The sequence below is a fragment of the Drosophila obscura genome, unplaced genomic scaffold, assembly GCF_018151105.1.
Source record: "Drosophila obscura isolate BZ-5 IFL unplaced genomic scaffold, ASM1815110v1 contig_150, whole genome shotgun sequence".
In the NCBI taxonomy this organism is placed as follows: domain Eukaryota; kingdom Metazoa; phylum Arthropoda; class Insecta; order Diptera; family Drosophilidae; genus Drosophila; species Drosophila obscura.
Window position 1 is genome coordinate 5,618,759 of NW_024542736.1, and position 13,334 is coordinate 5,632,092.

General features: G+C 48.6%; 1 protein-coding gene across 1 annotated transcript; it reads right to left on the reverse strand.

The window, feature by feature from the left end:
* Window positions 1-5,393: 5,393 nt before the first annotated feature.
* Window positions 5,394-7,234, reverse strand: LOC111070923 (transformer-2 protein homolog alpha). Its single transcript, XM_022361984.2, is given in 3 exon segments — window positions 5,394-6,047; window positions 6,100-6,725; window positions 6,727-7,234. Coding segments are annotated over 3 exon segments (1,422 nt in total). The 5' UTR covers window positions 7,090-7,234; the 3' UTR covers window positions 5,394-5,614.
* Between the last annotated feature and the right edge of the window lie 6,100 nt (window positions 7,235-13,334).

Below are 13,334 nucleotides of genomic sequence, written 5' to 3' on the forward strand. Positions count from 1 at the left end.
TGGCACCGCCGAAATATGTTTTTCGTATTCCCTCGACCCCGTTCCGTTCGCGCTTGTCAAGCCCCAAAATTTGAGTTTCAGTTTCGGTTCCAATTTCGGTTGAATTTTTACTTTAACTCGTACAACTCTCCTGCGCCCACAAGTGGCCGTCGTTGCTTGGGTCTTTAGTTAATGTCAGTCAGCGGATCCATCCAGCAGATCCATCCAGCAGATCCAGCAGATGTTGCACAAGATTTGTGGATACATATGCCGCACCATGCAGCTCTCTCTCTCTCACACTCGTTGCTGTTTGCTGGGGGATTGGGAAATTGGGGGATTAATAATTAGGTCTGTAACAAAGACTTCATTAAGGGGTCTGGCTGGCAACCTGATCGGACGGACGGACGGACTGACGCATGTCAGTGCTTTTAAATTTAATTCCACTACTAATACATCATCATAATGCGTCAGACGGGCGGTGGGGGGGCAAAGTCAACACTCGCAGCGCGTAGAAACGGGTTCGAAAGGTGGTACGTGGTACGTGGCCTGACGGTGGTGCAATGGTGCGGTCGTGCGTGTGTGTGATAAGTCCTGGAAAGCGCCGAACTACACGTTTCCGAGCAGTTTTCACAACAGTTGGCATGGACCTGGGCCCACGGCCCACCCTCATTCCTCGATCCCTGTGCCATCAGATGCGAGTGCGAAAATCAAGCCCAAAGTTGGTGGTGGTGCCTCTGTGTTGCCTCTGTTGTTGGTGATGGTGGTGGCAAGGTGAAAGCCGCTTAAGGTAGAGAAAGAGAGAGGGAGAGCGCAGGAGGGAGAGAGTCTATTGTTAGAGCTGCTCAACATGTGCAGCACTATTGGATTAAGTGGCGAACGACGGCGGCGATTCAAGGACAATCAATGGCACAGCACGCTTCAGGACGGTGCAGCGAGTCTTCCTCCTGGACCTTCTGTCCAATTCGGAGTTAGACCGCGTAACAGAAATCCATTAAGGTGACCGTTTTATTTGCTACATTAGTGTGGCAAGGGCACGGGCATTGGCACTGGCACTGGCACTGGCAGGGGGTGGGCTGTGCTTGCCGTGGCTGTGGATCTTAAATGCCTGCATTTAGACATCTGCCTGCATTTCTGCCCTTCCATTCGAATCGAATACGAGAGTGTACGAGCACCGATTGCTGCGATGCTTATGGCTTACTCTACAAAAGTGTTAATTGAGATTTGCTTTGCTTTGCTTTCCCTGTTTTTTTTTTTATGTTTTGGCAATTCAAAAGTCAGTCAAGCAGAAAGTCGAGGCCAGCAGACACAGATGCAGATACACAGCAGTGGACTGTCTGTGGGAGAACTACTTACTTCAAAAGAAGGGACATGCTGTATGCTAATGCGCACGCAGAAAGGATGAAGGAGGAGCAGCTGCCGCTCTCGAGGCGACCCACGTGCCACATGAGGAATGCCAGAGGAATCTTGGGAATTTCCAATCAATTTTAATTGGCACCCCATCAATACTACACCGACACAGAGAGCGGTACAGGGTGCTGGAGAGGGGAATGCCCCCCCCCGACGAAAGGAAATCTAAAATATTTGTGCATAATTTTAATTAGAACATTTTTCTATTTGCGCAATTTATCTTCTTGTTGCTGCTGGCTGCTGCTGCCTCTCGAGTGCTCGACATTTGTTGTCGGTGCTCGACATTTTCGGTGGCAGGCAGGCAGACCGTGTGACCATGTGTGTGTGTGTGTGTGTGTGGAGTGTGTGGGCAGAGTGTCAGCGTTCCAGTTAGAAACTGGTGGCAATGAGTGTCAAGGCAGTGCAATAAATTATTTTAAACGAGCATATCGAAGATGCCGCTTCCGATTTATTCCCCGAAAACTCTCCCACATAGACTGGCTGTCCATCGGTAGTGGGGTCCCCCCCCCCTGCTACTCACATGTGCATCTCTCACTCTCTCACTCTCCCATTCAGTCTCTCGCTTGCTGGCATTTCAAATATTTTTACGAGCAATGCGATTGGGGGAGTGGCCCCTGCCGCCTCCCTGCTGTGTCCTAGGTAGGGATTTATGTGCGGGACGCGCAATCAGAGGCTCCGCAGATAAATCTCCTGGCCACTCGAGCGACGGAGCAGCCAATCAAAGTTGCAGCACAAGATGGGGCAGGAACGAACAGACGCAGCCCAAAGCTGAGGCTCATTTAAATGCTCGCAGAAGGCGGCAGCAGACAGGAACAGACAACAGCAGACAGACTCAAACTCATTTAAGTTTCGGCCAGAGAGATAGGTGAAAAGGATAAGGACAGAGGACAGAGGACAGTGGACACTGTACACCGGACTGGGGACGGAGCTGGACGGAGACACACACACACACACAGAGAACTCTCTAGTCCAGAAATTGTCGCTAAGGGATTGGCAGAGCCGAGCAGAGTCGAGCAGAGCCAACTTTTCGTCCGCCTTAATTGCCAAGTGTCCTTGGCCGGAGTGCAGAAGGGAGCCTTAATTGCCCCAGCCCACTCGGCCAGCGCTCTCGCTCTCGCCCTCTCTCTGTCTCTCTCTCAAATGTTTAATTGCCATTTAGTCCTTTTTAATGGACTCCAGTGTAGTACTGGGACTGGACCTGGGACCTGGGACCCCTGGACGACCCCTGGACCTAGTCGCCGGTGGACAACCAACAACCGACAACCGTTCATTAATGGCCATGTCTAGATTTCCGCTCACCTCCTATTCCCATCTCATTCCCTGCTTCTTTGGCTGCTGTACCGACCAGGCCTCTCCTGTGCTGTCGATAGCGGAGAGCAGTCCCAAGATAAACTTGCAAATGTTAGCATTTTAATAGTCACATTTTTGACTTAATATGTCGGGGATATGTCCTGCTTATCAGCCGATCTGTGTGTGTGTGTGTCCTGTGCGAGCCCTTTGGGGCATTCTCAGCTCGTTTGTGTTGCATAAATTTGCCCCAAATTGTTTTGGCCACTGTCGTCCCCGATAAGACGCCGTCGATAGCATGACAATTAGCCCGAAACTACATTTAAAATATTACTCTGGGTCTCCCTGTTCGGACTACATGACTACAGGACTACTGGACTCCAGGGCTCCTTCTCCATCTCCATCTCCTCTGCGTTGTCCTGTGGTCCAGCTTTAATTGTTTCTTCGGGGCTCTTTTTGGGTCTGTTGAAAGCGCAAACACAATTTGATTGCAGATATCTCCCAAATATTGACTATTGGCCTTGAATGCTAAGAAGGAATCAGGGATTCAGGGGGAATCCTCCTCACACTCGCATTCCTTTCCCTTCTTGGCATTTGAATTATTCTGTGATAGTTTTGTTTAGATTTAAGCTGAGTATTTCTTGGAAATAAAGGGGAAGATGTATCTAAAATATGTCTGAGTAAATGTTCAAGTTTGATTCTGCAGAATATAAATAAATAATAAATATAAAGAAGTAGTTTCCAGATCTGGATGTCTCTCCACCCACCCCTCCCCTTGCAGGTTCCAGTCAGCAGCTCATTTCAACCTGCCATCATTGAGTCCTGCCTGCCTGCCTGCCTGCCTGCCTGCGCCTGCACTTACGTTTAATGAAAAAAAAGGAGCATTATTATTAAATTATACCCCCCCGCGATACACCACTTCTGGATCTAACTCCGCCTCCCCTCCTCTGCCCCTTATGCCGAGGCATGACATAAACATAAACTTTGCGCCTTTTGTGTGAGATGACGACAACGGCAATGAGGACTTGGACTCCGGACTCCGGGCGGGTGTGGCCTGATCCCTAAGCCCCGCCGGCTAAGAGCACAGCAGCAACAGCAAAAGCAAAAGCAGCAGCAATCACCTTTAATATTTTCATTATGGAGTCATTCAGCGCGATTATTAACGCGTGACCCCCAAGGCGGTGCACAGCGTCCCGTGCTCATGAGAACGGATGAGCGGAATGGAAGGTTCAGGCAGGGTCCACCCTAATGAACGACAACAGCAACAAACAGCAGCAGCTCTCGAAAGTTTGTCCACGCTCACGAGTCCAGAAGGTAAATTACAATTTTTTGTTGTTTATAAGTGAAGGAGGCCCCCGTCTACGTCTCACTCTACGTCTACGTCTCCGTCTACGAAGTGCAGCTGTACCTAATAATCATAATAATTGCGCCATGGGCGTCGACATCGTCGTCAACTTTGCCCAGACGCCATCGCCCATGGGCCATGGCCATCGTGGACTCCAACAACAATTGCTTATAAAGTGCGTGTGACACATTAACGGGGGGAAAAAAAGAAACCGAATGAAAAGCGAGGAAAAGCGGGTGAAAGCCGAGCAAAAGCGCGCTAAGAAAAAGGCAAATAAAACTCGCGGCCAGTGGGCGAACTTCAAAAGAAATAAAAGGAAAGCGGGTTGGTTGGGAGGGGAAAGGGAGCGAGGGGAAGGGGAAGAAAAGTCCTTTAATGCCGTGAATTTTCCGCGGGATTTCTATAAAGTGCAGCAGCAGAGTGGGGTCCTGCGGTTTGTCCGCCGTAAATTGAAAAAATGTTCGTGCGTAAATTGGCTTTTGGAATGGGTGATGGAATGAACGGAACACAGGGGAGGGGGTGGGGATGGGTCTCTCTTCTGGTATAGGCATATCATCTAGAAATTTAAATGGAAACAAGGCGCTGCCACGCCTCGTTCACCTCCGTATCCGCTGCCGTAGACGTGTCCCGGGGTCGGTCGGTCGGTTGGTCGGCCACTTTTTCAAATTGAATTTCACTTCGAGAGGCCGCGCAAAGAAAGGAAAACCGAAGCGAACGCACAGCGGAAGCAAATTAAAAAGAAATTAAGCCAATTTGCCTGTAGACCCGCGGTCCAGGACCAGGAGGATGCCTTGTGTTGTGGCTCGTAAATCTTGGCCCATAAATACCACGACAAGTGTCCTGTCCTCTCCTGGCTGCCCTAAGCCCACGTTTCGCGCCCCAACCACCGACTGCCAAATGCCAACTGGCCGATGTCTTCATTTCGGCGTAAAATTCTTTAATCTCATCTCAATTCAATTAGTTCGAGTTGACTAGTTAATGCTCGCAAGTGTCCGCGAATGTCCACCAGGCAGCCAGGCAGGCAGGCAGGGGCAGGCACGATTCCTGTATAGAATTCACTCTCCTTTCCCTCTCCTGGATTTTGTGTCACTGAGCATTAACTTTTGAAATTTATGGCTCATCGTAGCAAAGTGCTGCTGCGGCTGCCAAAGGAGTGGCATAATACTCGTATTGTAGAGGTTTATGCTTGATAAGTAGGCTGCGGAATAATGTCTAATTGGGTAAAGAACTTTTCGTGTTTTGAGGCTGCAAAAGAAAGCGATTTGTGCGTGATCTGCCGAGAGGGAAAATCCATCCAAAGTTCAGCCATGAGTAGAATTAAATCTTCTAGAAATATCTCCTTGAATCATACAAAATTCTCCACCGGAGAGATCTCTTCTCTGCACATAAAGATTTAATTAAACAATATTTCATTTTGACACGAACGTTAAGAGGAGGGGATCAATCAATCCTGTTGCCTGTTTCCTGCTGCTTGTTGCCTGTTTCTGTTGCTGTTGATTTGGTGGGTTTGCTTCAATCTTTTGTGATATTTCTTCCGAATTATTTTCTGTTTTTTGGGGTGCCTTCCTTTGGTGATCTCTGTTCTGGTCTGGTGGGTTAGTCGCTGCTGGTGCCGCCCTTTTCCTCCCGGCGTGGCGAGCATGTGGGCGTGGCTAGGTCGGGACGTGGCTTGGCCTTGCCGAAGATCTTCGAGGCCTGCTCGGTGTTGGCCAGGGCGTTGATGGGGTCCGTCACAGTGCGCGGCTTCAGCAGCAGCTTCGGGCGATCGTCGTCGTCAATGCGATTGACGGATCGGATGGATGTCGTCGGACTGTTGCCACGGAGGCTGCCGTTCCCATTGCCCCCGCCCCCGCCACCGCCGTTGGGATTGTAGTGGCCACGACGATCCCGATTGCGATTCTGCACAAAATGAGAGTAGTTTCCGTTGCCATTACCATTTCCCATGCCGTTGCCGTTGCTGCCGTTGAAACGCTGACGATCCGGGGAGCGTCCACCGCCGCCGCCGCCTCCTCTGCCGTTGTTGTGGTAACTGCAGGGATTTATCATTAAAGAGGATATACAATTGCGATCCAGTGGATTACCGATTGAAGTTGCGATTGCGCGATTGGATGCTGCCCGAGGACGGTCGGGACACGGGGAAGCCTGAGCTGTTGTTGCGACTGCGTGGGGCATTGTCGTGGGTCTGGTAGCGATGGCCCCCGTTCCTGCCATAGCCACCGGAGCGGTTGTTGTTGTCGCCCGATGTCCGCTGGCCGTTTCGCAGGGACAAGGTGCTGTGGGTGGGGCTGCTGTTGGAGAAGGACGGCCTTCGGGAGCCGCGCAGGCTGTCGGTGTCCGGGCTGGGGCGCTGGATCTGGTGGGAGCCGACGCTGTCGTCGCGCCGATAGTTGCGTCTCTGGTAGTAGTTGCGGCTGCCCGAGGACTGGTTATGTCCTCCGCCGCCGCCGCCGCCACGTCCACCTCCGCCTGCAGCGGCTCCTTCGCCCGTCTGCCGTCGATGGTCGGCTATGTCGATGCGCAGCGGAGCCGAGAAGTTGTCCAGCTTGATGCGCCCGTTGCACGCGAGGGCGCGCTCCAGCTGCTCCAACGTCTCGAACTCCACGTAGCCATAGCCCTTGAACTCGTCCGTCTCGCGGTCCTTGATCAGCCGCACGCTCTTCACCTCAAAGTCCGAGAATATCTTCATCACATCGCCCTGCACGAGGCCCCTGCGGCAGATTTCCCACATAGGCGCTGAACGGCGGCTCCGTGGGCACCGGCCTCTGGCTGTTGCGGTCACGGTTGCGATCCCGATCACGGTAGCGGTCACGGTCCGAATTTCGATAGTTCCTGTCGTCTCGATTGTTGTCCCGATTGCGATTGTTGTCTCGATTGTTTGCGCGATAATTGCCACGATTGTTTCCACGATCAGTGTCGCGATTGTCGCGATTGGTGACGTCTCTGCTCAGCTCGCGATTGTAGTCCCGATTGAACTCTCTGTTGTACTCACGGTCACGGTCTTGGTCACGCTCATGGTCACGGTCTCGGGGGGGGTTCTGGTTCTTGCCATTGTCAAAGGAGCGATTAGCCATTGTTTGATTTGGAAGCCCGAACCACGTAAAAGTTATCGCAAATTATATGTAAAAAAAAAAAAACCAAACGCTGTCCAAAGCCCGATAAACGAGACGCTGTTGAAAGGTCTACGAGAGACGTAGAACTGGCAAGTGGCAAAGGGAATTCGTCTCTTGGTCGAGTGACACTGAAAGGAATCCCAATGCACACTTCGAATGCTTCGAATTAATTTTCTAGGGCATAAACTTTTCAGCATGAACTTCATTGTGGCAGTGGCAGATCTGTGTGTGTGCGGTGTGTGTGTGTGTGTGTGTGTGTGTGTGTGTGTGTGGCAAGGTAAACCCATAGATGATTAATGACTGGAAAAACATGTGTGCAGCAGCTCCATCTTCGGTGGCAGTTTTCTGTGCGCTTGTTTTATGGATAACGATGCCAAAGTACATGGAAAAAGTCAACAGTAAATACTAGTGCAGAGCATGGGAGGAGCAGCAGCCCCCACACCGCGGCAACTCTCATGACTCATTTTTGTACATTTGTCAAAATTTTAGCCATACATCATCTTTAAACAGTGCTTGCAACACAGAGAATGATGCTGCTGGCTGCTGACTGCTGCAAAGGTTGAGCAGAGTCATGGAACCTTGCCCCCGATTGCTGGGATTTGGATTTGGCTGCGGGGGCACACGAGAGACAATGCAGCGAGCACTGGAAATGGAAGTGGAAGTGGAGCTGGAGATATATCGCATACCAGCAGCAACACGGAATTAAAAACTGATGTAGCGATTAATTTATCACTCTCAGGCGGCAGTGGCAGCGGCAGTGGCAGTGGCAATGGCAATGCCAGTAGATGGCTGACCAGCTCTTCTGGCAATATTTAACCAACAAGTTGGCAGGACTCTCTGCACACAGGACACACACACAGAATGGCCAGAATGGGTTCAGAGAGTTGGGCAGTAAATAAATTACGAGCAACAAATAAACGCGCTTCATTGCATCATCGATGGACAGGGACAGCCGTACAGAAGGAGAGAGAACTGAGACAAAAGCACAGAGAGACAGATAGAGACAGGGACAGGGACTAGGATTGGGATTGGGATTGGGATTGGGCTGAGTGTGTGTGTGTTTTGGAGGGCAAACAAAGACAAGAAAACGGAAACGGAAACGCTTTCAGCTGTCGAATTTGTATGAGCTACTCTCCTCCTAATCCTTCATCTCAGGGGGTGGTGCGGAGTGCGGAATGCGGAGTGCGGAGAGCTTTTGTTGTAAGCGCTGCTCCATCATTTGATTGTTGCAACAATCATGGTGCGCGCTGCACCATCGATCAGAATTAATAAAGATTTTGTCGTCGTCCCAGTGATTGACTGAGTGACCCACCTCGTCCAGATGGTGCCACCAACCAACCACCCACCCACCCACCACTCCCCTCTCTTCTTTGGGTTGTAAGCAGCATCGAATGGAGCATTTGCTGCTAATCGCCACCGCTTCGAAGACCCAGTTGCGAGCAGTGCGGCAGCATTACACTACATTAGCGAAATTAAATTGATTTCGCCATTCTAAGTATTTTCTATAGGATATTCGGCCTCCCCTCCCCCCCTATTACACTCTCGATGCTCATCCCGCAGGGTTGACTGATTTCTCACCACCTTTCCACTCTTTCAACGAGCCGAGCCTCTCATCCACATCATTCACTCTCTCTCTCTCTCTCTCTTCCTTTCTTTGACATTGTAATGATCTCTCTTACTGGCTTGATTTATGCCACAGCGCCCGCAAGTATGCAGCGTAAATATCTTTATGACCCAATACACTCGTATGAGAGCACAGTGCTCCATTAGTGCACTTGTCTTTCAGGACTTTCAGTACACATGTGAGTCCTGGAGGATGAAAGGTCCACACACCACTAATCATATTAAATGAAATTCATACGTCGCCGCATTTATGCGATTTACTTCGGGGAAAACACACAAACACACACACACACACCCAAAACAACAAGCGGAAAAGACACACACACACACACTCACACTGGGTGCGCCAGGGTAGCCAGGGTTGCCAGGGTTCGTGTTCGTTCTGGCAACATTTTTCCCGTTGTCGTTTAAACTAATTGAGTGTTACAAATTTTATGTGCAAAATCTTTAAGCTAAATTGAAATTTGTTTTCCTTTTTTTTTTCCTCCTGCTGCCGCTGCTGCTGCTGTTGTTGCTTGTGTCGTACATTTTCCACATATGATGCTGCGGGTAGCACACAATGCTCTCCACTATTCCGTATATCGTGTACGCAAGTGAACCCATTTAACGTAACGAGTATGTGCACATTTGGCTTGTTCTTTTCATACCCGTAAGTGCGTTGAACCATTTTAAAATGCTCAAAGTTGAGGTATGTTCGAATGTTCGGTTTAACTTTTATCCCCACCCGATAAATTGCCTCTATGACGGGGGTTAGAGTAGTGATGGGTACCCACCCGGGTTTTTTCGGCAAGGAAAGTGCTTAGGGTATGAGTCGCGTTTCGCTTTCATTTCAATAATTGAGGTCGAAGTTCGAGTTGAAATATTCACTAAAACGGAATATGTTAATGTCACTTGGCATTCGCCTTTTGGCTTGTATTTCTGTGGTGGGACTCAGATATTTTATCTCGAAGGTGTACCACAAATCTGCAGAGCCTTTATTCTTCTGCCTAGCCCTTGAATTTCTTGAGAATTATGATAAACAATACGCGAATAGTTGCAAGTATTTTTATTGGATGACAAATAACTCCCAGTCCCACTACCAGATTGACAGTGTGGATAGCTAATTAAACTGCCAACAATTTACATAATTTACGATGCAAGCCAGAGGGAAATTGGCAGAGAAATAATGAAAGGGTGGGGAAGGGAAAGGCAAAGGCAAAGCCAAAGAAAAGAAAAGAAAAGGCTTGCTACTTGCAGGCCAATAAACAGAACAGAATTGCATATGAAGTGCCAGAGATTTGGATGAGTCGCCGAGTATGAATTGTGGCCAAGATAAGCGGAACAGAACAGAACAGAATAGAGTACAGAATCTGGCGACAGGCTGGGTGCCTGCTGCCCGCCAAGGAAGGACACTCCAATGTGGGAAGAATAAAGAGAATTTATCATTTGTTTGGACTCGGCCCCCATATATCAAGTGGCAGGCCAAATAATATAATATATGGCACTTGTTTAGGGCCCCGGCCAAAAGAAAAGTTTGCAATTACCAGAAACTGTCGCGGCATTTTGAAAAATTAACATGCACTGGGAGTCAGACTTGGACTAGGAATAGGACTAGGACTCGTTATATATAGTTCTTTGTATCGGACGATGCTAGATTTATGCCAATTTGAATAGCCCAAAAAATGCTGCTGTTTCGAATGATACTGATTTATGGCAGTACGCTCGAGTCCATTCACTCTCGAAGCTATGGCGGGGGAGGAGGAGGAGAAGATAAATAAAAAATAAATAAATATGCCAGCGATCAAATTGCTACCTTCATGTGTCCGATGAGAGTTCCATTCCTTGGCAGCACTTCAGCACTTCGGCACTTCAGCACTTTGTGCTTTGTTGTACTTTCAATTAAGGCAATTGATTTTAATTAGACCACCGCTTACCATAAACATATACTCGAACATACATAGGAACATATTCCAAAGAAATTATTATTAAACACGCGACCAGCGCGAAAAAAGCTGCTGGTGGAACCGGAACGGTGCAGAGCGGAGGGTGCATGCAGCACAGCCCATAAAATTGGTTGCTTCTTCACCTCAGTGTAACATAATATTCGCTCTATCCATTCCGCTCAATTAATGGGAATTACGAGTGGCCAACAACTGCAGCGGCAGCAGCGGCAGCCCACATGTAATGCCAACTGCTGTTGCAGGGAAAAGAAATACAATAAAAAAAGATAAAAGAGGGGAGGAGTGGGAGTAGGAGCAGCGTTGGCTCCTTAATTGGCCAAACGGACAAACGGCGACGTGCCTCAATTGAGGTGATCAGCGTTAATTGAGAGCCAACCGCCAACCGGGATGACTGGCGATGACTCAGCTGCTGGATAATTAAGTGGATGGATGGATGGATGGGAGGATGGATGGATGAATGGGAGGATACTTGTACTCGTATCGTGGCAGATCGAGATGAAAAATTAACATTTCGCGCATCATTAAAATTCCAATAGAAGATCTCTGTAGTAATAGATGAAGGGGATAAGATGTGGTGGGAAGTGGAGGAAGGCCTTGGCCATATGGAAATCGTTGACAAATGCCGCAGCAACGTGCTCAATGTCTCCATTTCCATTTCTATTTCCACTGGCATTTCCACTGGCATCCATGAGTTTCCTTCGGTACTTGTTGTTTTTGTCAGCTGCTGACGACCGCCTGGCTCATTTGTCGCCATGAAATACAGTGGGAATGGGATTGGGAATGGGAATGGGAAAATGGGGAAATTGTGGGGGGAAAATGAGTAAAACAAATCCGTCAACACCGAATTTTCATTTGGTTAATGTGTGAAAGTGCGAGACTAGAACGATACCAAAAACTACTCATAGTGCGGCCTGTTCATACGTCTGTATATACGAGTATATCTGTGAGATGCTCTCCGCTCGCCCGTCGGACAAAGCAGGGCAGGGCAGGCACCAGCCGTGGAATAATAACATGAATTTATCAATTTGTCATGTTGATATTTGTTTGGCAATTTATTTTCCATGTGCGGGACAGTCGGCAGGCGGGCAGGCGGGCAGGAAGGGAAAAGCAGGCAGCCAGAACTGGATGGAATGGGATGCGATTGGGCTTGGGATCGGAGACAGTTCCGCTTTCGAATGGGGTTTTATTTTTGGAACAAAACACACACACACACACACACACACACAGATTTTCTCTTTCTCCTACGAGTAGTGCAGTGCTGTGTAGTGCAGTGTGAGGCAGTAATTGTGGCCCGTAATTGATGGCACTACTTACACACTTACACAGCCCCCGCCCCGACAGGCTGACTGGCTGACAGGCTGACTGGCAGACTGGCAAACGGAGATATATAGAGAGTTTTCTCTGGGAGATTAGTTGCGATTCAATGGATAATTATCATCACAGATCATTGTCTGGCTCTCCTATGGGAGATGTGAGCACATACTTTCCACAAAAGATATTGCCAGAGAGAAGAGATGGATGCGGTGTTCCCTCCGCTTTCCACCGAATGAAAAATGGTTAGAACAGTAAGTAGTAGTATGGGTAAATGGATTAAAATGTTGGGCATATATTTTAAACATTAAATACAATTATACCATTAAGTTAGTATCAGATAGATATAAAAAACAGAAGGAAGAATGATGGTTCCTATTTAGTTTCGGCAGCAGAACTATATTTGTTATTGCTGTCACCTATTTAATGATCTAATTAACATTTATAGATATTTCCCTGGCTGTTCTTAAGGCTTCCTTCCAGACGTAAAACAGATCAAGAGGTCTGCCACACAAATCATTCAACAGCGCGAAACAAACAAACAAATGAACAGATGAACAGATGAAGAGAGACACGACACAGAGTTTAAAGTCATTTAACTAAACATAATAAGCAGGGGGGAGCGCTCATTCGAAGGACTGAAGATGATGATGTCACCTTGGGGCTGGAGCTGGGGCAGAACATACTCCACTCGTCGTACAATATAGTAAACAGGACCATAAAAACCATTAACATCTGGTGTGATTAACTCTTAACTCTTAAGCTCTAGAAGGGGGGACGGAGACTCCCCTCCAGTGTCCCCTGCATTCACACGGCAGGCAGTGCACCGAGAGGGAGTAGAAATTCCACTTGGAGTCGCAGTTGAGGTTCTCCTTCCTTTTCCCTTACCCTTACCCTTTCCCCTGCCCGGCCCTGTGGCTGTGTTGTGTCGCCATCGACTTTTGCTTTTGGGAAATTTATGAGTTTCGCTTGAAAAGTATTTTATTGCATTTATAATTGTGTGTGTGCGTGCGCTGTATCTGTAGCTGGGGTGTATCTGTGTGTAGGGCGACCGCCTGGGAAATGAATGCCACTCCCAGTCTGTGTGTCTGAGTCTCCCCTCCCCAGCCCCCCTGTAAATGTTGCACATAAACTCTTTAACACTTTGCCTCTCGTTGCATTTAAAAACAAAACAAAACAAAAAAGAACAGTCTACTTATTGACTGGGGGGGCGGAGTGGAGTGGCAGAATGTATCTGTATCTATGCAACCGTATCTGTGTATCTGTCGAGTGCATTTGGGGGCTGCTGCTGATGTTGTGCTGCTCCACTTCGGTGTGAAGCTCCTCGGGGGC